The sequence below is a fragment of the Delphinus delphis genome, chromosome 2 (genome assembly GCF_949987515.2).
Source record: "Delphinus delphis chromosome 2, mDelDel1.2, whole genome shotgun sequence".
Classification (NCBI taxonomy): Eukaryota; Metazoa; Chordata; class Mammalia; order Artiodactyla; family Delphinidae; genus Delphinus; species Delphinus delphis.
The window spans coordinates 54981078-55006302 of NC_082684.1; the positions used below are offsets into that span (position 1 = coordinate 54981078).

Genomic DNA, 25225 nt, shown 5'->3' on the forward strand with positions numbered 1-25225 from the left:
ATCTCAAATTCTTCATCAGTAAATAAGATTATGTTTGAGATTCTCATCTCCTCTAAGAGCCATTTTCTAAAACTCTACCTGCTTCTTCAGCTTTATTCATTGTAGATTCATTGTTTCCCTTTATCTGGTTTTCTACATCTTAACCTTTCAAGCCAGTACTATTGCTTTCACGGTCCTGCTTAAAAACCTTCACTGGTTTCCCCCCATGCTTTTAAGAAAAACCTAAACATTTTAGCATTGAAAATATAGTCCTTCGTAATAACACCAGCCCTCTTACTGGTTTCTGCCTTCCCATAAATTTACAAAACCCACTGTTCCCTTTTAAGTGTCTATGTCCCTTTTATGTGTCTCAACCTTTCAGTGTGTTTTCCTCTGTCTACAGTGCTTGCTCTCCTCACAGGTGAAAACTCAATTTTTTTTTTTTTTTTTTTTACTTGATGTAGCTTTAGTTGACTTTAAAAGAAATTGTATATCACAATTATAAGCTTTGGGAAGAAAACAAAGATATACCAAATAGTGCAGTTTACATGGCAAGTTCTAAAATACAGTATTTAAAGTCAGGTGATTCAGAAACAGAACAAAAAGTTGGGACAGATGGGAAAAGGTGTTGTTTATTAATGTAATGGATTTCTTCCATTTGCCTCTCCAAATCAACTGTCCACCCTTCTCTATCTTGACCTTTGCTCGCTGGTTTCTGGTTGGGTCTGGAAGAACAGAAGGGAGGAGTGAGGTCAGAGTATTTATTCCCCTAGCTCCTTCCATGCGGTCTCCGTATCACTTTCTTCTTCCAGATTCCAAGTTTCCCTAAACCATTGTAAATAGTCCCTTATTAACCACTTCTCAAATTACCCTGATGTTGATAAGCCATGTATTTCCTTCTGGGATTGTGACTGATAAAAGAGCAAAAAACTTCTTATACCCAGTGTTAGTCGCAGCTTCTTTCTGGGCTATTCAGTAAAGATTCCTGTTTATTCTGTTCAAAATGTAACATGCAATGAAAAAGCACATAAAACACCACATGGCTCATTTATTACAGAACATATTTTCTCTAGGGAATGCTATTCATTTACATCATAAATAAATCCATCATTGAATAGTGGTGGCTCTTGTATTCAAAACATTTAGACTCCTGTATTTAGTGTTCTTTCTTACTGGTTAAAGCAAATAAAATTGTGGCTCTAGGAGATTTAAATCCAAACACAATATGGATATTGTCCCTCTCTACTATTATATGATCTGTGAGATTTAGTTCAAATGGTATCGCCTCAGTTCAGTCTTCCTGAGAGTTATTTGGATACTAAAATGCTCCAATTTGAATAATTTATTTTTTATTTTATTATTTATTTTGGCTGCGCCTGGTCTTCGTTGCACCATGCGGGATCGTTTAGTTGCAGTATGCGGGCTTCTTAGTTGCAGCATGCATGTGGGATCTAGTTCCCTGACTAAGGATTGAACCTGGGCCCCCTGCATTGGGAGCCCATAGCCTTACCCACTGGACCACCAGGGAAGTCCCCTGAATAATTTGTTAAATTGTTAATCTGTGTAATGTTTTCCCAGCTGTCTAAATGTCAAAATGAAAGAAAGAGGGAGATTTGCATTTTAATTTCTCCCACCCCAGCCCCAATTTCCCTATTCCAAGCCTTTTTGTTCTCTTGTCACAGGGCTATGAAACTGTATCTGTAATTGTTCATGACTTCCTATAGCAGGTCCTAGGGGATAAAAATCCAAATCCTTGCGTTTACCATTTTGTTCTTGTTCTTACCTCTACTTTTATCTGGAACCTCTCTGTCCTGCTCACTGTGACACATGGAAGATTGACTTCTTTCATCTTCTTAGTTTTTGATCTTTGCAGGTACTTAGAATGTGCTTTTCCTTTCTTTTCTCATTGTCGAATAACTCAATCTTCAGAACTTATTTGAAATGTTGCTTCCTTGAAGATATCTTCTCTGATCCCACAAGCCTGGGTTATGATACTGTTATTTTGCCCATTAAAAATCATGATACCTACATTTTCATTATGGATTGTATCTTTACTAGACATGGAGTGTTGGACATAGTATGTTGCAAGATTGAAGTAAGGCTGTATGTTGTTATAAGTTAAGGACTAGGACATTTCTACATTCTTCACAAATAATGCTGCAAAAAGAGAATAATGTGAATGCAAGAAGAGGATAGGGGTTATTCTTTCAGGGTGATTGAGTTTTCAGGCTTTAATAGCTAAATCAACTGGGGTACCATGACCGGCTTGTGAAAGAGATTGCTGATATTTGCAAATATATATATTGTGTGTATGTGTATTGCTGTTTAGCTACTGTTTATGTATTCCATGTATATTCATACATATACTCTTTTTTTTTTTAATTTTTGGCTGTGTTGGATCTTCGTTGCTGCACGCGGGCTCTCTCTAGTTGCAGCAAACGGGGGCTACTCTTCGTTGTGGTGAATGGGCTTCTCATTGCGGTGGCTTCTCTTGTTGCAGAGCACAGGCTCTAGGCGCACGGGCTTCAGTAGTTGTGGCACGCGGTCTCGGTAGTTGTGGCTCACGGGCTCTAGAGCACAGGCTCAGTAGTTGTGGCGCATGGGCTTAGTTGCTCCACGGCATGTGGGATCTTCCCGGACCAGGGCTCGAACCCATGTTCCCTGCATTGGCTGGCGGATTCTTAACCACCAGGGAAGCCCCATACTACTCTTTTAAGTATATTCATATTGCTGTGTTAGGTATATATTTTGCTTTTTAAAGTTTTTTTTTTTCTTCAGGTATCAGGTAATAATGTGCCCAACTCCAGGAGCTGAATCATAATCAATGCAAACCAACTGTGGTAATCCCATTCCTATTTGCCAATGACTGATTGAGGGATAGAAGGGGTGACCCAATTCTGGTCAATGAGACGTAAAGAGAAATTGGCTGTTTCTATGGGTGAAGGAGAGAGAAACTAGTTCTAGACATTATTTGAGCCCTGAGTCAAGCCAGCTTTGAAGCCAGAGACTTTGACTTCTGTTATAAGCATCAATAAAAATAATTTTCCTTTTTGCTCATGCCAGTTGGGTTTTTTTTTTTCCTTTTCTCTTTCTTCTCTTCCCTTCCCTCCTTCCTCCTTCCTTTTTATCCTCTTGGCCATAGATTTAATAAATGTAAAGCTGTAATTTAAATTCAGAACTCTGCTGGGAATCCCCTGGCGGTCCAGTGGTTAGGACTCTTGTGCTTTCACTGCCGATGGCCCAGTTCGATCCCTAGTCGAGGAACTAAGATCCCACAGGCCTGGCGGCGCAGCCATAAATCAATCAATCAATAAATTCAGAACTGCCTTCAGAGTCAGTTCTCTCACAGGGGTCTGAAAGCATTACATTCCTCTTTTTTCCACCACCTGCTTCTCCTCCAGTGTTCTCCATTTCAGTTAATGGCATCAGCATTCACCAGTCTCTAGTGTGAGAAACTTCTTTAACTTTGACTCCTTTATGTTCCAAATCTAAGTATGCCATCAATTTAGTCAGTCCTGCCATCAGAATACCTTTCAGATCTATTCTTTCAATTCTCACTCTTGTTATACTATTCTTTAGACCTTTACTATCTAGAATCTGGCTCTGAGCCCTGGATAGTAAGATCACTATATTCTTTCCTATTGAAACTTGCTAGAACCTCACAATCTTTTTCAACACATTGAACAGGCAGACCTTATCTATCCATTAGGCTGGGACATCCTATGAAATCCATTTGCCACAGGAGGCCTTTGGATCGGTGTTTCCATCCAACTATCCCTCTTCTACTAGTTAACTTTTAAAATACACCACCCCCACCCTTGAAAACATTGCTCCAGAATAAATTTCAAACGTATATAACATTTTACTCAAGTACTATTTATTCGGCACCCAGTATAGGCCAAGGCACCCAGTAAATGCATAGAGGTGAACAACTCATTCAAGACTGGTCATACCACACCATTGTCTTCATCTTACATAACATTGTCTCACACATTCCATATTTAATAAGAAAAAAAAAAGACTATTTGCTAAACCTACAATTCACTTTGAAATCTGTTTATCCCATTGTTGCCCAGAGAAGAATTTAAGTATGAATTTAGGTATTCTTTTACAGAACACATTATGAGACTTGAATTCATTCTTGTTGATATAGTACTTAAATGATTTTGCCTTCGTTTGATGAAATAAGTAGGGTTAGCTTATCTTGGCTCTAAAGATCTCTAGAGCCAGCAATGAAATAAGTAGGGTTAGCTTATCTTGGCTCTAAAGATCTAACCAGCAATGAAATAAGTAGGGTTAGCTTATCTTGGCTCTAAAGATCTCTGTAGTGTTTCTGCCCATCTCTCCTCAACTTCATTTGCTGCTAGGAATAAGTTACCTTTGCACAGAATTTGAGGTTTACAAATGCTTTCTTATACATAATCCCATGTTAATTTTGTACCTCACACCAACTGCAGGATATATGTAAGGTTTAACAAGTAATAGTAAACCTGGGTTCCAAATCCATGCTTTCTGAATCAAAGTCTTATGCTCTTTACCTTCACAATTTCTTGCTTCCCTTTCTTCTCATCTCTCTTCTAGTCGTATCACTGTCTACCTCCCTTAGCACTTTGATATTCACTACTGTCTCTTTTTTGCCATGTTTTCTTCTCTTCACGTTACCCTTATTTTCAGATTCTCCTCAGATTACCATATTGTCATTTAAACTTTATTACACAGGCAATACATGTTGCTCATTTCTGAGAAAATAGAAATTGCAGAATAGTGTGCTGAAAATATTAAAATAACTTCTTTACCCACAGATTACCACCATTAACATGTCGGTGTATATAATTCCAGTTCTGTTTTCTCTGTGTGTATATATTTAACAAATAGAGACACTGTATTTTGTAGTCAGGCTTTTTCCCTTTAACACATTGTGCACATGGCCCTGTGATTAAAATGATTAACATTTTTAGTAAATATATGCTATCAATTCCATTGGGTAAATATGCCATTTAAATTTTTTGCTGTTTATTTTTTAGTTGCAGTGCTGGTGGGGTTACACTTTTATCACTATCACTGCTTGTAAAAAAAAAACAAATTCCTTTATTTCAATTTATTCAAGCCTTCAGCTTTTCTTTAGTTCTTTACATCAGTGATCAGTCTCCAATTCTTTTTGATTTCTGGGTTGGTAACAGTTCTTGGCAACAGAATGCTAGACTTCTGAGTGCTCAATATCAAGAAGTTACTAATATAGAGAAAAAACTTTTAGGCGTGGGACTCTGTTACATTATGGCTATTTTCTTTATAATAAAAACACACAAATTGTGTGAAGTAAAGTTTCCACATTATTAGTAGCGATATATTTACTGTACTTTTTTCAATGCAAAATTCAAACTATATCTACTGAAAATAAGGGATGATTAAGCTTTAAATAACGTAGTGCTCTTCTTTGGCCTTTGAAATTTATATATTTCAATATATCCAACAATCAATCAATGCAAATTTACTAGGCACATTTGCAATGAAACAAGGGCAGTGGTAAAAATTAATAAAATTTAGAATCTGTAACTATTGTTTCAATAATGAATATCACAAAGGTTGAAGCAAAATTTAATAACGATTTCAGAGTTACAACTGAAGTCAAAAGAATCTAAGCCAGGTGTTGGCAAACTATGCCAGAGGCCTGAGCCAAGAATTTATTTACATTTTTAAAGGGCTGTAAAAAAACAAAAGCAAAGAATATGCCAGAATCTGTGGCTTACAAAGCCAAAAATATTGATTTTCTGGTCCTTTACAGAAAATGTTTGCCAATTTTGGACCTAAATTATAGGAACATAATAAAATACATTTAGAAGAAAAGGAATTTTAAAAGTATGTATTTAATTATAAAACAGTGTATATAAACAGGAAAAGTAGCCACATCTTTACTCTCCTTTCAGATTAGCTTCAAACTTTTTTTTTTTTGCTTTTTTCCTCAGAAATTGCAGATAATACAAAGAATCACAATTTAAAAAGTAGCCAAATATCAATACATTAGAAAACTAGTCAGTGACACAGAAGTGAAAAAGAATGAAGGTAGTTCACAATGGTAATAAAGTGATCTTAGAGTAAACTACAACATAGAATCACAGAATTTTAGAGCAAAATGGAACCTTAAAAATCATCTAGTCCAGTCCTCACATTTTAGAGATGAGAAAATTGAGGCCTAAATCTGGCAAGTGACTTGCCCAAGGTCACAGAGTGAATTTTCTGTAAAGCTAGAACTATAACCCAGGTCTATTGTTAGGTCAATAGAGATAGGTCAATATTGTATCAAGTATAACAAGTGAAAATGATAGGTCAATATCAGAATACATATTTTCCCCATTTTAACAAATACGGAGTTGGAAAAATAGGACACCTCTCACACATCTACAGAAATAAATCCTTTTATTTTATAACATTCCTTTTCGTTTTTAAGATGCATACAGTACTTGTGGCCCAAGAATTCTGAGAAAAGCTATAGAACACCTGGCACTATATTTGAGAATTACACAACTGGGCAGCAAAATAACACCTTTATAAATGTCAGGACATATAGAAATAAAATTTAGTGTTTGCACACAAAAATAGGGAAATTACATTCAACACGTTTTCTTAAACGTGCATTTAAAATATTTAAATGTTTTCTAAAACTTTGGTCGTCATGCTTTATTATAGCTTGTTAAATTTCACAGTTATATAGATGATTAAACCCAAATGGTAAGCAAATATATCACATTAACACAGCAGCAAAAGCAAGCTAATACTGCACAATCATATTAGCGGACTGATTTCAGAAATACATGTTTTTCACAAATAGCACACAAAACTTTGTGATAACATAGTTCAGTGACTTTTCTTCCACTTCATAAAATAAGGCTGAGTAATGAGACATAGCAAAACATGATTACATAATAAACAGTATATTTTTAATTAAAAGTCTAATTGTACATATAGGGCAACAAATTTCAGTTTCTACAAAATAGTGCAAATGAGCAGGACTTTTCTCAAAAATATTAAAATTGGATTCATTCCACATGCCTCAGATTTCATGAATATTAGATTAGATTATTTTAGATTTTTGTGTGATGGGTACAAATGATAGGGTTGATATAGGACAGATGTGTACTCATAGGCTGCAAATAAAAATAGCTATTGACTTAATTTACGGGATGAGAAGTACAGGCACTGAAAATCTAACTTTAAAAAACTTCCATTTGTCATCATGTAAACAGTTTTGTTCATATTTCATCAAAAATTCGTAATTCATTTCAAATTGTCATATCAAGCAATTCTTCTAAACTCTTTTTTATATGTGATGGTTGAGATGCAGCCTGATTTAACAGATTCTGACCCATCTGTGTAAAAAGTGCTTTTGATAATTTAGCTGTGGCTGTGCGTATATTTCCTCCAGCTCCAGGCAGCGAGCCACTATTTGTCATGTTCCCTAAGAGGTGCCATAAAACAACCAACACTTTCTGTTCTGTGGCATGGGGCTTCCTTTGATAAAGTTCCGTAACAATATCTGAAACACAAAAATATGGTAAACAGTGAGGTTAAAAAAAAGAACAAACAAATTCGAGTTCTGAGAATTAAAAGGCATATAAAATAAACGAAGCTTCTTCCCTATGCCATTTGCCCTGAAATGTTTGGTATCTTAAAAAAAAGTAAAGTCAGAAACTTTGCTCCCAAAGATTGGGATCTTCAAGTATTAGAAATCTATATATGACAGGCAAAAGTAGTAAAGACAGAAACCAAACCAAAAATTCATCACAATGTTTTCCAAATGTAGTTAAATCAAGACATATACAGTTTTAACTCATGGACCTTTTATTAAATACATAATTTGAAATAGTAGTTTTCCATCTGTACCAATATTTGATTTTAATGTCTTTTTATTTATCCTGTTTATTTCTACTAACAAGAAGACTAAACACTTACTGGGGAAAAGAGGAATAAAATTCTTTTGAAGAAAATTTTTGGGTAAAAGTCTTAAAAGGTCCTCTTTCGGATCATTATACAATTTATGTCTACTTCTTGGATAATGATATTGAGTTTAGTAGCTATCCTAAAATTGAATTGAAATGTCCATCAGTTTATCCTTAGTCAATAAATTATTTCTTTAGAAATAACAATTTAAAAATATTTACCAGCAAGCTTTTCGGTCATATCCTGTTTTGCCTTTCCATTTAAAAACTGGGCTTTTGTGCAAAATGGCTGTAGAAGTAAGTAATTATCTAAACAAAAAGAATAACACAGAGGCACATGTTTAAAGAGTTACAACATCTTATTTATTTTCCATTACATAGCATTGAAAGGAAAAAAATCCATGCAAGTGAATGCAAATGTGTTAGAAAGATTTAATCTACATAAACACTTTTTTAAATTCTCTACAAACCTTAACAGAGTAATATTCTTACAGCAAATGAGAAATAAAAATAGCTCACAGAATATTAAAGGAGCTGTCATACAGTATAAAAAAGAAAAAGAACTGCCCATCTCCTAGGCATCTTATTCCAAATGATAGTACATAGGTTTATCAAAAAAAAAAAAAAAAAAAGAATTGAAATTTTGGGGATAGTTTTTACCTTTACTGATTTTTTTCAAATCTCTAATTTCATAGTTTCACAGGAAGTTGCAAAGACAGTACAGAGAGGTCTTGTGTACTTTCACCCAAATGTTACATCTTACATGATTATAGTACACATCAAAACAAGGAATCTGACATTGGTACAATATGTGTATATAATTCTAAGTCATTTTATCACATGTATAGATTTGTGAAACTATCAGTACAATTAAGATACAGAACTATTCTATCACCCCAAAGATCTACAGTCACATCTAGCCACTCCTCCTAAACTGCCCTTAAACCCTGATAACCACTAATTTGTTATCCATCTCTGCAAATTTGTCATTTTGAGAAAGTTATACACATGGAATCCTACAGCATGTGACCTTTTGGCACTGGCTTTTTTTCACTCAGCATAATGACCTTGAGATCCATCCAAACTGTTTCATGTATCAATAATTCATTCCTTTTTATTGCTAACTAATATTTTATCGTATGGATGTATCAGTTTTTTTCACCATTAACACACTGAATTATATCTAGTTTTTTGCTACTACAAACAAATCTGCTATGAACAATCATGTGCAGGTTTTTCCATGGACATAGGATTTCATTTCTCTGGGATAAAGGCCTAAAACACAACTGATGGGTAAGTGCATCCTTAGTTTTTTAAGAAACAGCCAAACAATTTTCTAGAGTGGCTATGCCATTTTATTTACATTCTCACCACCAACGTAAGAGATCCAGTTTCTTTGCAACCTTGTTAGCGTTTGGTGTTGTCACTATTTTGAATTTTAGCTGTTCTAATACTTGCTGTGGACTGAATGTTTGCATCCCCGCCCAAATTTATATGTTGAAACCCAATCCCCAGTGTGATGGTGTTTGGAGGTGGGGCTTTTGGGAGGTAATAAGGTCATGAAGGTGGCACCCTCACGAATGGGATTAGTGCCTTTATAAAAGAGACCCCAAAGAGCTCCCTTGCCCCTTCCACCACGTGAGGACACAGCCAGAAGATGGCTATTTATAAACCAGGAAGAGGGCCCTCACTCAACACCAAATCTGCTGGTGCCTTGATCTTGGACTTCCCAGGCTCCAGAACTGTGAGAAATAAGTGTTTGTTGTTTTTAAGCCACCCAGGCTGTGGTAGTTTGTTTTAACTACCCGAACAGACTAATGTAATGATTACTTGTGTAATGATTATGGTCTTAATTTGTATTTGCATTTCCCTAATGACTGGGGATGTTAAACATCTTTTCATGTGTTTATTTGCCATCCATATAAGTGTTTCTTCACATCTTTTGCCCATCTTCTAATTAGATTTTTTTTTTAATGTTGAGTTTTAAGACTTCTTTATTTATTATTTATTTATTTATTTATTTATCGGCCAGGCCATACCGTACGGCTTGCAGGATCTTAGTTCCCCAACCAGGGATCAAACCCAGGCCCCCTTACAGTGGAAGCCCGGAGTCCTAACCACTGGATCGCCACGGAATTCCCAAGAGTTTTTTATATATTCTAGATATGCGTATTTATCAGATATGTGGTTTGCAAATATTTCCTCCAAATCTGCAGTTTGTCTGGGAGGATAATTGGGATGATGACATAGAGGATGACTTGTCCAATTAGTTACGAGCTACACTATAGAAATATGGTTCTAAGATGGAGACCTCATAGCATCCAGAACAAGTATGAAGCAACCTAAACTTGAATTGTTTACTAACTTCTAAGACAGAGAGCCCAGGATGGGACACTTAAAAAATATGTTTATTTCATTATCTGCTTGGATATATTTTTGTTTTTGTAACACAAAAATAAATATTTTCATGTAAAAAAAATAAGGTCTTTTGCAAAGTAAATGTTTTACATTTTGATGAAATCCAATTTATAGACTTTTTTTGGATCATACTTTTTTCTTTTTTTTCACCAAGCACAGGTCCTAAGGATTTTCTCATGTGTTCTGAAAGTCTTACAGTTAAATTTTACATTTAAATCTGTGATCCATTTTGAGTTAATTTTGTATCAGATATGAAGTTGAGGTAGAAAATAAGAATTGAAAAAGTCAAAAAGAAGGGAAGAGAAAGTCAATTTAATGGGATGGTATTTAATCACTAAAAATAATTAAAACTTTTACTGAGAAAATAAAAAAAATTCTGTCACAACATGAATTGACAAAAATTTAACAGCTAGGTTTTCAGCATTAAAAAAATTTGTAGAATCAGAAAATACGAAAGTAAAGCGAAAATAATTTGAATGCCAAAGTAAGATTTCTTACCTACATGCTGACTCAGTGCCTGAACAACATTTGTGGCAGCAGCATAGATGCCTGGATTCTTGGAATTCAGATTGTTATCTACTATTGCTGGGATGAGCATGTTGATTATAGGAGATAAGTTGTCTCTAAGCAAAGGAATCATTTTGTGCATTGTTTCTAGAGCCACCAGGTTTACTTTACTATTGGAATCATGAAGTCGAGATTTAAAAGCATCAAAGATCTGGAAGTAAATTGGTAAATTATTTAAAGTGAAATAATGTTGATATCTATTATATTTAAATTCCTTATGACATTTCATAGTATCCATCCTACTAAAGGAGAAATGTACTATTTAAAAACACACACACATCTTACTTAACTTGAACTTAGATAATAGGAACTTTATAAAAATGTTGATGCTAAATCTAAGTGTCCAGTCTTCTTATAGCAAAAAGAGAAGGCTTCAAACATCACCTAAAAAGACATCCTACTAAATTAAGGTTGAGAAATTTGGTTCAGTACACAGATAACTGATTTACTATAAATGTGATAAAAATGCTGTTTTCTGAAATGTACAGGTTTAGCTAACTTTAAAAACTTAAGAAAAGTTTCTATTCTTTTCTCTATTTGTAACAGAAGTAGACATGTCCGTTTTACTACAGAGATTTAATCTAGTTTCAGTTTAGGTTTCTCATGAGAATTTTAGATGCAATTTCAGAGTTAAGTTTTTATTATTACCTCTTAACCTGAGTACTTAAACAATTGTTCCTTGCTCTTTTAATTCTTAGCTTTCATAACTTCAAGATATAATAAAGTGAATGCTAAGCAATTCTTTACCTATATCAGGTGAGGGAAGAGCTATTCTGTGAAACCAAGACTATTAACTAATAATTCCTGATATATATAGATATATGAAAATTACTCAACAGATATCAGAAAATGTAACTTTCTGATTCCCATGACATGGTAACATGGTTCTTTTCTTCTGAAAATTAAGAGACACGACCACTAGAATAGAGTTGTTATAGTATGTTTGCCAAGTTTAATGAACCTAATACAAATTTAAAATGGAATTTAATGAATAAATTACTAATGGGATTAACTGAACTAAACTCTGATGAAGCATAAGTAATCTATACTCTGGTACCACTAACATTTATTAATTTACTACTGTCTCCCTTTCTATTGCTTCTTGTCTTCCTATACAAATTATAAAATATAAATATATATTAACATAATATATAAAATTAGCATACGCAGATTTCTAACCTACATATGAAAACTTTTATTAACTATTCCTTAGTAATATCAACTCTCTTAAATGCCCTGGTTTTTAAAATATTTATTGATTAACTCAGCAATTTTTTTTTTTTTGGGTCATACCTCATGGCTTGCGGGGATCTCAGTTCCCCGGCCAGGGACTGAACTCAGGCCATGGCAGTGAAAGCCCGGAATAATGACCATTAGGCCAGCAAGGAACTCCCTCATTCAACATATATTTACTGAATGCCAGGTTCTAAGAGCTCTGAGAATACAGAGCTTTCAAGGAGTTACCATCTAGTGGGACGAGTCAAACAAATAAACCTATTTTCTTACCTTTTTCCTCAATTACTTTCAATTGTTCTAGAATGCTTTTAACATTGCAAAACCTAAGCAGTGCATTCTTTTCACTAAGTTTAACACTTTACAGTAATATATATATAATATTAAGAAAAAGGGCAATTTTTTATGCTAATGAACCTTATTAACCACAGATTGAAAATGAAAATTAATTTTGACAGTCCTTACCTTCACAATGTTTCCAACAACAAGCTCTTGATTGTTCTCAGTATCTGATAAAAGCTGCTTAATCCCATTAATACGATCACGAAAGTCTTTTGCATTTAATAAACCTGTTATGACTTTAATGTACTCAGCACTTTCTAAGGAATTGCGGGGAACTGATTTTCTGGTGATTTCACGAATTTCAGTTACCTCTCTAAAGTGAAAGAAAGGTAAAACACAAACACAATGAATAATTCTCATCATGTATTCATTTTTGAAAAATTCAAAAAATGACTTAACCCATAGCCACGATACCTGTGTTGGGGGTCCCTAATATCTCCCCTGGGTTTGGTGATTTTCTGGGAGAACTCAGGATTCAGCACGTAGCTTTACTCATGGTTAAGATTTATTACAGCAGAAGGATATAAAGCAAAATCAGCAAAGGGAAAAGGTGCATGGGGTAAAAGTTTGAAGGAAACTAGATGGAAACTTCCAAGAGTCCTTTCCCTGTGGAGTCACACAGTATAAACTTAATTCTTCCAGCAACAAACTGTGACAACACATATGAAATGTTTTCTACCAAAGAAGCTTATTAGAGGCTCTGTGCCCAGGATTTTTATGGGTAGTTGGTCATGGGTGGTCCTCTGCCTTGGACATACCAAAATTCTAGACTCCCAGAAGGAAAGCAGGTCTTCAGCTTTAACCATACTGTTTGCCTAAATAATAGAGGCACAGTAAATTACTCTTATCAAGTTAAAGAATGGGGGGGAAATCCTCCTGAAATTCTAGTTTCCAGATGCTAGCCAAAGGCTAACCTCACAAGCTGGCCTTTCCAAGGATACCAGTCTCAGGCCCGATATGTCAATCCTTTTCTGAAAAATAGCCATGTGAATATGCCTGGGAAAATTAGAATCTCAAGACCAGTGGGATTTACTATTTCAATGACTTAGTATTAGTAACAATACATTAAAAGAATTATAGACAATGACCCAAATAGGATTCATCCCAGGGATGCAAAGATGGTTCCACATCCACCAGTCAATCAATATAATATATCACATTAACAACATGAAGGATAAAAATCATATGATCATCTCAATAGATGCAGAAAAAGCATCTGGAAAATTCAACTTCCATTCACGATAAAAACTCTCTACAATTTGGGTATAGAGGGAACATACCTCAAGATAATAAAGGCCATATATGACAAGCCCACAACATCATACAACAGTGAAGGGTTGAAAGCTTTTCCTTTAATCTCAGGAACAAAACAGGGATGCCTACTCTTTCCATTCTTATTCAACATAGTATTGGAAGTCCAAGCCAGAGCAATTAATCAAGAAAAAGAAATAAAAGGCATCCAAATTGGAAAGAAAGAAGTAAAATTATCTCTATTTCCAGATGTTATAATATTTTATATAAAAAAACTCTAAAGATGTCACCAAAAAATGTTAGAACTAATGAAAAATTCAGTAAGGTTGCAGGATACAAAATTCACATATAAAAATCAGTTGCATTTCTATATACTAACAACCAACTATCTGAAAAAGAAATTAAGAAAACCATCTCATTTATAAATGCATCAAAAAGAATCAAATACCTAGAAATAAATTTAACCAAGGAGGTGAAAAAGCTCCACACTCAAAATGAAAGAAATTGAAGAAGACACAAATAAATGGAAGACATTCCATGCTCATGGATTGGAAGAATTAAGATTATTAAAATGACCATACTACTCAAGGCAATTTACAGATTCAATGCAATCCCTATTGAAATAACAAAATTAGAACAAATAATTCTAAAGTTTGAATGGAACCACTAAAGCCCAATTAGCTAAAGCAATCTTGAGAAAGAACAAAACTGGAGGCATCACATTTCCTGATTTCAAACTATATTGCAAAGCTGTAGTAATCAAAACAGTACGGTACTAGTTTAAGAGAGACCCATAGATCAATGGAACAAAGTAGAGCCTAGAAATAAACACACAATTAATTTATGATATATGGTCAATTAATTTATGATAAAGGAACCAAGAATATACAACGGGAAAGCATAGTCTTTTAAATGGTGCTGGGAAAGCCAAACAGCCACATGCAAAACTGTGAAACTGGACCCCTATTTTACACCATACACAAAAATCAACCCAAATGGGTTAAAGACTTGAATGTAAGACCTGAAACCATAAAACTCCTAGTAGAAAACATAGAGGATAAGCTCCTTGACATCAGTCTTGACAATGATTTTTTGGATTTTACAACAAAAGTAACGCAACAAAAGTAAAAACAAACAACTGGGACTACATCAAACTAAAAAGCTTCTGTGCAGCAAAAGAAACCATCAACAAAATTAAAAGACAACTTACAGAATGGGAGAAAATATTTGCAAATTATATATCTGATAAGGGGCTAATATCCGAAGTATAAGAGGCACTCATACAATTCAATGGCAAAAAAACAAACAACCTGATTAAAAAATAGGCAGAGGAACTGAGTAGACATTTTTCCAAAGAAGACACAAATGCCCAACATGTACATGAAAAGGTGCTCAACATCATTAATCATCAGGGCAATGCAATCAAAACCACAGTGAGATATTATCTCACACCTGCTGGAATGGCTACTATCAAAAAGACAAGAGATAACAAATATTGGTGAGGATGTGGAGAAAAGGGAACCCTGTGCACTCTTGGTGGGAATGTAAATTGGTGCAGCCACTATGGAAAATAGTATGGAGGTTCCTCAAAAAAATTAAAAATAGAACTACCATGAAGAACTCCAAGTGCAGGAAAGGGAGTGAGGCAGCCATTCACTGTTTTGGAAAATAACAACTGGGTGAAGAGGCCTCTAACTATGCCTCACCAGGGTCTTTAAAAAAAAAAAACTACCATATAATTCAGGAACTCCGTTTCTGATTAATATATCCTAAGGAAATGAAATCACTATCTCTAAAATATATCTGCATCCTCATGTTCACTGCAGCATTATTTACCATAGCCAAGACATGGAAACAACCTAAGTGTCCACTGACAGATGAATGAATAAAGAAAATGTGGTATATACATATACATTCAGCCCTAGAAAGCAAGGAAGTCTTGCTGCTTGTGACAACATGAATAGATCTTGAGGGCATTATGCTAAGCGAAATAAGTCAGAGATAGATAAATACTGTATGATCTCACTTAAACCTAAAAAACCAAACTCATAGATACAGAGAACAGATTGGTGGTTGCCAGAGGCAGGGGTTAAAGGGTGGGCAAAATGGGTGAAGAGACTCAAAAGATAAAAATTTCCAGTTGTAAGATAAATGAGTTCTGGAGATGTAAAGTACAGTATGGTGACAATAGTGTAGATTTGGAAGTTGCTAAGAGAGTAGGTCTTAAAATTTCTCAGGGAAAGAAAAAGAAATTGTTAACTATCTGAGGTGACGGATGTTAACTAAATTTATTATTGTGGTAATCATTTCACAATATATTTACATATTAAATCATGCTGTATACCTTAAACTAATACAATGTTATTTTTCAATTGTATCGCAATAAAATTGGGGGAAAAAAGAATGAATGAAAATAGTTCATGGCAACATTATTAATTATACAATGTATAGACTATTCAAAGCAAATATTACAATAATGTATTGTGGGAATTATAGTATGTAGAAGTTAAATGCATGACAAAAATAGCATAAAAGGGGCTTCCCTGGTGGCACAGTGGTTGAGAGTTGCCTGCTGATGCAGGGGACATGGGTTCGTGCCCTGGTCTGGGAAGATCCCACATGCCGCGGAGCGGCTGGGCTCATGAGCCATCGCCGCTGAGCCTGCGTGTCTGGAGCAACGGGAGATGCCACAACAGTGAGAGGCCCACGTACCGCAAAAAAAAAAAAAAAAAAAAAGATGATAGGCTTAAACCCAACCATATGAACGATAACATCAAATATAAATGGTCAAACATCCCAATTAAAAGGCAGAGATTGTTAGACTGGATACAAAAGCAAGACCTAATCACATACGATCTACAAAAAACATACTTTGAAAAATTTATTCTGAAACTTGATAACTGGGGATTTATAGCCAAGATTGAGAGGGTCAGTGGATGGAAGATTACTAAGAGTAGACATCAAGAGTAGGGGGTTTCTTACTAAGCTGGTCTAACAAGATTTTTGCTGACGACAAGCCAGATACTTATATATCAAAGATGGAGGATGAGGAACCTGCTCAGATATCAAGGGTGATAAGTATGAAGGGGTAGAAGGAAATGACTTAGCAGGATTCTTAACTAAGACTAGCTTAGGCAGGCCAAGGACATGGCCCAAGGATGAGGCCTGGTGTAAAAGAGGGCTCAGAGGAGGCTGTCTAAAGTTTGTCAAAGAGAGACTCTTTGTCAAATAAGAAACCAGTTTACACCTACATGGAAAATAACAAGTATTGATGAGGGTGTGGTGAAATTGGAACCCTCTTACTATTGCTGGTGGGACTGTAAAATGGAGCCACTTTGGAAAACAGTCTGACAGTTCTTCAAAAGTTTAAACACAGTTATCTTACTACCCAGCAATTCCACTCCTTATACCCAAGAGAATTGCAAACATGTCCACAACAAAACCCAAATATCCATCAACTAATGAATGGATAAACAAAATGTAGTGTATCCATACAATGGAATATTATCTAGTTGTAAAAACGAATGAGGTACTGATATATGCTACAACTTGGATAAAGCTTAAAAACATAATGCCAAGTCTAAGGAATCAGTCACAAAAGACCACGTATCATATGATTCCATCTGTATGAAATGCCCAGAATATGCAAATCCACAGAAACAGAAGGCATATTGCCTAGGGCTTGGAATGGGGGGGTTGCAGGGAAATGATAGTGACTATTAATGAGCATGGGATTTCTTTTAGAGGTGATGAAAATGTTCTAAAATTAACTGTAATGATGGCTGCACAACTCAGTGAATATACAAAAAACATTAAATTGTATGCTTTAAATAGGTGAATTATGTGTTATATGACTTACATCTCCACAACACTGTTATTAAAAAAAAAAGACATATCAAGTAAACACTATTACAATAAAATGGTTAATACTAGACAGAGTAGACTTCAGGAAAAAGTGAGAGACTTCATAAGGATAAAAAGGTCGTTTCATCAAAAAGTCACAACTATCCTAAATACCTGAACATAAGCACATTGCATCAAAATACATAAAGCAAAAAATGACAGAACTTAAAGTATAAATAAAAAAATCCACTACAGTTGGAGATATTAATACTCCTATCTTAGCAATTAATAGAACAAGTAGACAGAAAATCAGTTAGGGTATAGAAGACTTGAACAACAGCTATAGAAGGCCACACCCCATACAGAGAAAACCCAGCACAGAGGAACTGAGGCCTTGGACATGGAGGTGAAGATGCCATGAGAGAAGAAGGGAGCTAAAGTGCAGTGAGAAAAGTGGCCAACTGAGGAAAAACAGGACCCTAGGAGGCAAGAAATGGGGCAAAAAGGGCCCGCAGACTAATGAAGTCAATCAGACTGAGAAGGGTATTGAGGAGGAGAAAAGAGCTGAGGTGGCAGGTGAAATGAGCCCCTCATTGGTAAGGTCCTGGAAGTAGGCCCTATTTACTGCATGAAGAAGTCAGCGATTTCCTCTAGAGTCCTCATAAATTAAATAATAATTCATTCTAAAATAATTAAAAGAAACATAAATACACATCTTCTCTCACATTTGGTTTTGAAACTTTTGCCCCAAAGTGGTTTGGTCCTTCCAAGCTATAGAATAACGTGGCATACACAGTCTCTGCTCTGGAAGCAACCTAGTTCCTATAGTATATTATTTCCTCTAAAGAACTCTTTTAACATTTCTTGCAGAGCAAGTCTAATGGAAACAAATTCCCTCATTTTTCGTCTAAGCAAGCCTTTGTTTCTCCCACACTTTTTTTCTTCCAATTTTATTGAGATATAATTGATATACAGCACTGTGCAAGTTTAAGGTATACAGCATAATGATTTGATTTGCATATCTCATGAAGTGATTATCACAATAAGTTTAGTTGCACCTAAAGAAACAGAAAAAAATGTTTTTAATAAATAACTTTTCTCCTTGTGATGAGACCTCTTAGGATTTACTTTCATATATAACGTACAGCAGCATTAATTATATTTATCATGTTGTACATTACACGTCCCTCTGTGAAGTACACTTTGAATAACAAAGTTCCAAAATTCCATGGATTTTTATTTTTTGTAAAATTTATTATCCAAAGACACACAAATATAGAAAATATGAAAGATACCTATGTATCTACTCATATAATTTTTAAACTAATGTTTAAAATATATTTTAAAATATACCAGAGATCATAATAATTCTGAAAGATTTTTATAAGTTATATAATCAATCTATTAAATATTGCTAAATAGCTTAAACAGGTTATGCAATTACATATACAATTATATTTATAATAATTTTAAGAGTAGTTTTTTTTCCTAGTTGGTGATATTATGTGATTGGTTAAATTTTTTTTTTTATTTTAAATTTTTATTACATTATAGTTGATTTACAATGTTGCATTAATTTCTGCTGTACAGCAAAATTTATCAGTTATATATATACATATATCCACTCTTTTCACTTACTTTTTTTTTCTCCTTTTTTTATTTTTATTTTTTTGAATTTTATTTTTCATACAGCAGGTTCTTTTTGGTTATCTATTTTATACATATTACTGTATATGTCAATCCCAATCTCCCAACTCATCCCACCACCACCCCCCCCGTTAAATTCTTTTAATGTTTGTATTTTCTCAAGTGTTTTTCCCCCTTAACCATAATTATGTATTACTTTTATAATCAAGGGGGGAAGGAAAGCCTATAAATTGAAAAAATTAATCAGAGTTGTCCAACACTGGTCAACTATTGACAAGTTCAATAACACTAAAGTTTTACTAATGTTTAGCTCATGTAAAAGCAAGTTGCTGTGAATATACAATTACCTTATTAAATCTAACTACCTCACACTTTCTAAATCCTTACCAACTTTTAAAACTCCATTAAATTTTGACAAATACCCCTGGGATAGTTCATGAAAACATTCAAATAGACTATCATCACTATTAGGGAGTAATTTCTGTAATAATGTGGACAAGCAAACGCTTCTACCTTTCAGCTGAATTGAAAGCATCTCTAGAAACAGATGATGACCTTGTATTTCCAACACTGCCAGTATGAGATCGTCTTCCTTTTGCTGAAGGAGTATCTAGTGGTATCTCTCCCAAACCCTATAAGAAAGGCAGTGTAATAAAAGTCTTAAAACTTGTAAAGTGAAAGAATGTGTACAATGGAATTTTCATAGCAGTCATTGTTGATCTCTTATGGTTGAAAGCATTTTAATAATCTGCTATACTTGTGCTTTAAAGGGTTTCAGATATGTAAACTATCTTGTAATTAGTAGTAAATTAACAAAATATGTACCCAACTACTAGGAAATGATATTGGCTTGGTAAAACTGTTTAAATACAAAACTTAACATCTATGTTTTGTAACTACTCTTCTTCAAGCTTAAAATCTATACAGAATATATGAACACATTATATAAACAATGAATTCCTATGCAACACTAGTATGAAAATAAACATTTCGAAAGAACTATTTAAAACCTCTTTTTTTTCCTGATACCTGTACTTGAAATAACTCACAGATATAATCTGCCTCATTTTAGTAAGACAATCTTTTTGCATGGTTATTTTGATAAATTCTATATGAATTAAGCTGAAATCTTTAATATCAATAGGAAGAAAAAAATGCTCTAAAATGTTTACCACAATACATATTTGAAGTAGTATCCCTTCATAAATGAATCCTTTGCCTAAGCTTACCAGAGAGGAATAACATAAATTAACACAGAAAAATTCTACATTATTAAATTAAGCACATTTTTGCAAAAAACAATGTGTAAACAGATTACTTTTTTATAAGACACTTTTCACATTTCATTTCACTTGATATTCCCTCAGTCACGCATTTTACAGACATTTTTGAATCCCCATTATCTGTCATGATATATAAGACATGGGGCTTCCCCTCAAGGATCTCCTTATCAACACTCCACAGTGTGGTAGGAGCTCTAACGGTAGAACGTACAAGGTAAAGTAGGAATCAATTGTAATAAACATCATTATCCTCATTTTATAAAAATAAAAATTCTGGGTTAAAGAAATGATGTGCCTAAGATTATATAGTTGCTAATTCTGAGTTGTGATTCAAACCTGTCTTGTAATTCCAATAAACCACACTACATTCTACCAAATATCAAGCTTCTGTTCAATAAGCATCTACTGACACTATGAATGTCTACTCAGTACTGCAGTTGTTGAAATGCTACTGTAGATATATTCTAAATGGTTAACAGAAATAATCAAAGAAGTAATTATTTCTATCCTTTACCTTCCTCAGCAAATGAACTTTGTTTTTAAAGTTGTTTATAAAATAAACTTCTTCTACATACCTTTTGCCTTAAGCTTTTAACAGATTCCTTAATATATGGCAAATCTTTAGATGGGACATACTTTTCAAGCATTTTATCAAAGTTAGGATGACACATCATGAGGAAAAGCATCTTTCGGCCATAATACCTATGGATATTTAAGAAATACATAAATAATTCTATAAATCTTAACAAGCTCAGTTTCTGTCCTTTAGATACAATTTTTTTTCCAATAGAAAAAACCTATCAACATCAAGATTAACATCTCTATTTTAAATAAGTCATTGAAATGTAGTTACACTAACTGGATTAGAAAACACAGCATTCTCTTGCCACCCATCTTTAAAAAAACATGGCTTCAAATCTTTTAGCTATGTGTCAGATCAGAGCCAAAAGCTCTGACTCTATTTTTCAGGCACCCGAGGGTCCATATCAAGGCTGGCATTTGGCAGAACTATGAATTAAGAGAACTGTGTCTTTGTCCTGGGCTCCTTGCTCAGTGACCTTTTGCTGCTCACTTGCTGGCCAGATGTTCTGGCCTGAGACAACCTTCCAAAGGTTTTGTATTGCCGACCCTCTCTCTTTTCCTTTTCCTGCCAAAACTTACCTGGGTTTCAATTCTTCAAAAACCTATTCTTTGCTACTTAAAATACAACCAAAGTTAGTTGGTAAATCGTGGCTGATATATTAATGAATGTCTAATGTTCTCCAAACTAGGTTTTTTATGCTATATGAATTTTAAAATAATTCTTTTAGGATAATACCTTAAGCCAAGATATCATTCTAATGGGTAAATGATATGGTGGAAGTGCATACTGGAGATATTTTTGGATGGGGTGGTCGGTATAGTACCTCATAATAAAAATACATTATTATTCTTCAAGGAGGCTTGGCCCTAAAATAATTACAGTTATACTTTTACCTACAACTTGGAATTATGACACTAGAAAAACTAGGGAAGGCAAGGCTTTTGTGGGGGAGATGAATAGGATGATCTCAGCATCATTTATATCAACCAGACTCCTTCAAATGTAGTGAAATTACAGAAAGGGAGGTTAATAACAAAGAATAAAAATTACTTTTCTTGCCCCACAACCAGAATAAGGTCAACACCCGGATAAGTAGCTCCTAATCAGTTATAGTTTCAAAGGTGACTCTAAAGTTTATCCCAGAATGTTAAGGACTGTAGGTCTATCATAGGCCTTAATGATATGGGAATGGCTAAAGCAAACAAGTAAACATGCAAAAGGGACACAAAGTGTAAGAAATACTAAAACTGGAAAGTTGTAATTATTTTGTAATTTTAAAATTTCAAATAAGAATCTAAGAAATGACAAAATGGATTAGAAAAGTTACTATGCCATTAAGGAAAGGTTAAGATGTACACAAAACAGCTATTGTAAATTTTATTTTGTTCCTAACTACTCTATTATGATCCAGCCCTCCTAAATTGTTTTGAACTTTACTGTAGTATGCAGAACTTCTAAAATGGTTCCCCCAAAGATGTCCTGCTCTAATTCCTACAATTTATGAATATGATGAGAAATAACTTCCAGGATTATGTTATATGGCACAGTTGACTTTAAGATAGGGGGATTGGGCTTCCCTGGTGGCGCAGTGGTTGAGAGTCCGCCTGCCGATGCAGGGGACATGGGTTCGTGCCCCGGTCTGGGAAGATCCCACATGCCATGGAGCGGCTAGGCCCGTGAGCCATGGCCGCTGAGCCTGCGCGTCCGGAGCCTGTGCTCCGCAACGGGAGAGGCCACAACAGTGAGAGGCCCGTGTACCACACACACAAAAAAAAAGATAGGGGGATTATCTGGGTGAACCTAATCTAATCACATGAACCCTTAAATGCAGAGAACTTTCTGTGGCTGGTAGAAGAAAAAGAAGTCAAAGAGATTCCAAGCATGAGAGGGATTCAACTTGCTGTTGCTGGCTTGAAGATGGAGTGGGTTGTGTGAGAAGGAATTCAGGTGGCCTTAAGGGAGCTGAGAGAGGACCCTCGCTGACAGCCAGCAAGGAAACAGGGACCTCAGTCCTATAATCACAAGAAACTGAAATTGGTCAAAAACCTGAATGAGTTTGTAAGCAGATTCATCTATAGAGCCTCTAGATAAGAGCCCAGCACTGTTATTACCTTGATTTCAGCCTTTTGAAACCCTAAGCAGAGAACCCAGTTGAGCATGCCAGACTTCTAACCTAAGAACGGTAAGCTAAAAAAATCTGTGTTGCCTTAAATCACTATATTTGTGGTTATTTGTTATGCAGCGACAGAAAATGAATATATCTACTTTCTATGTTAGCTTTTGGCATAATGACTTCCACAAGATTAACTGTAGTTACCTAAAGTACTGAATATCTTTGTCTTAAAATGTTAAAAGTTTGATATCCTTCTTTACTTTTTAGTCTCCATGAAGTCAGGATCCTACCTTCTTCCTTTAATCTATGATCATATATAACTGCCATAATTTTTAGATTTTGTATGGGACATTATAAATATCTGGTCCAACCTTACTAACTTGATAGACGAGGAAACAGAGGCTAACAGAGGTTAAGTAACTTGCTTAGGGCAGACAGTGACTGGAGCTAGGAGTTGAACCTAGGCTTCTGACTACTTCCAAAACTTCTGTCAGCATTACAGCTATAGTACCATCCACATCTTAATTATTTTGTTATCTTTCTCTGATTGTTCTTAACCTTCATAAAACTATTCTTCAAGTACAGACAGCAATCAGAAATTCATGGAATTTTCTAAGTGAACGTATCTCATGTTATCCATTTTGCTTCCTGTATTTTTCCTTGATTTTACCAGGCTACTTGGAAAATATATCATTTTCCCCTAAAGGCATTACCTTACATTTGCCCACAATGAAGTTCTTCAGCCACTTTTCTGCCCACTCATACAGTCTTGTGCCATTTTCATGCAGATCATCCCTGTGACACAGCATCTCACTACCCAGAAGTATGTAGTGTCATCTGTAAATTTGGAGAATTCACTGTGCACTCCCTCAAGACCATTTACAAACTGGTTAAATAAGATCACCCCCAGCACTAATCCCTGGGGATCCCACTTTTCCATTTAGAAAAATGTTCATTCTTCTTTAGCCTTTGTTTAAGCCCTTAAAGTAAGACATTTAAGCCCTTAAAGTACGCCATTTAAGCCCTTAAAGTAAGAGATTCAGCACATACTATTAGCAGCTACTCACCTGGTTTCTGGTGAGCTGTCCTGAGCAAATTTAGCAGCAGCTGGTAATATACGGTCAGCCATATCCTTTGTTCCAGATAGAATACGCTCTGGTTCCATAAATTTTACTACATCTGATAAGTGCTGGGCTGCACATCTTCTTACCGCAATGTGTAAATGGCTACAGGGAAACGTGGTCAATTAAAATAGAGTTGATGTATAAACAATTTTTCAAAGATATACCTTAAAAGTCAAATGATTACTCCTAAGCCTCAGCAATCATCCTTGCAGGCTAAAATGACAAATTATTTGCATTAGCTATCCCTCCCCAAGAAGTTAAAAACAAAACTCATAATCACTGACATTTATTTAGCTCCAGATGTATGAATGTAAGTAACATTAGAATAACAATATTATCCTCTGTATGCTTAGTACCTAATATGATGTTTATCATGTAGGAATTATTTAATACATGTTTTTTGACTGAAATAACATTGAAATTTGCTTGTTTTTTTCCTATACCCCAGATTACAAGCAACTGTATTTTTAGTTTAAGGACATGTCCAGATTATTTTGAACATTACCTTTGTCCTCCATTGATAAGAGAAACAACTGCACGTGCAGGAGTTACATTAGTGATCATAGCTCTCAATGCTTTGTCAACATCTTCTCTTATAAATGTATTTGATTCTCCTGATTTATGCAACAAAACTTTTACTGTATTATCTAGTTCTTGATCCATGTTCTTTTTCAGGTAAGTGAAAAGGTCACTTAAACAAACCACAGCAGCACGAGAAACTCCAGAGCGTAAATTTTTCACCTAAAAAAAATTAACATTGTGAAGAATTAACATTGTGAAAATGACTCTACTACCCAAAGCAATCTACAGATTCAATGCAATCCCTATCAAACTATCACTGGCATTTTTCACAGAACTAGAACAAAAAATTTCACAATTTGTATGGAAACACAAAAGATCCCAAATAG

General features: G+C 34.7%; 1 protein-coding gene across 3 annotated transcripts in view; it reads right to left on the minus strand.

The window, feature by feature from the left end:
* Positions 1–6370: 6370 nt before the first annotated feature.
* The window catches only part of TOGARAM1 (TOG array regulator of axonemal microtubules 1), an 80650-nt gene continuing 61795 nt past the window's right edge, over positions 6371–25225 (minus strand). For 2 of the 3 annotated variants that reach the window (XM_060004631.1, XM_060004630.1), the window contains 8 exons: positions 24823–25058; positions 24261–24419; positions 21073–21199; positions 19728–19846; positions 12597–12786; positions 10830–11049; positions 8136–8222; positions 6371–7510 (listed from right to left, as the gene is read on the minus strand). In XM_060004631.1, coding sequence (XP_059860614.1) covers positions 7257–7510; positions 8136–8222; positions 10830–11049; positions 12597–12786; positions 19728–19846; positions 21073–21199; positions 24261–24419; positions 24823–25058 — 1392 coding nt within the window. In that variant the 3' untranslated portion in view covers positions 6371–7256. Of the gene's footprint in view, positions 7511–8135; positions 8223–10829; positions 11050–12596; positions 12787–19727; positions 19847–21072; positions 21200–23834; positions 24031–24260; positions 24420–24822; positions 25059–25225 lie in introns of those variants that run through there. The other variant, XM_060004632.1, reaches the window with a different exon arrangement.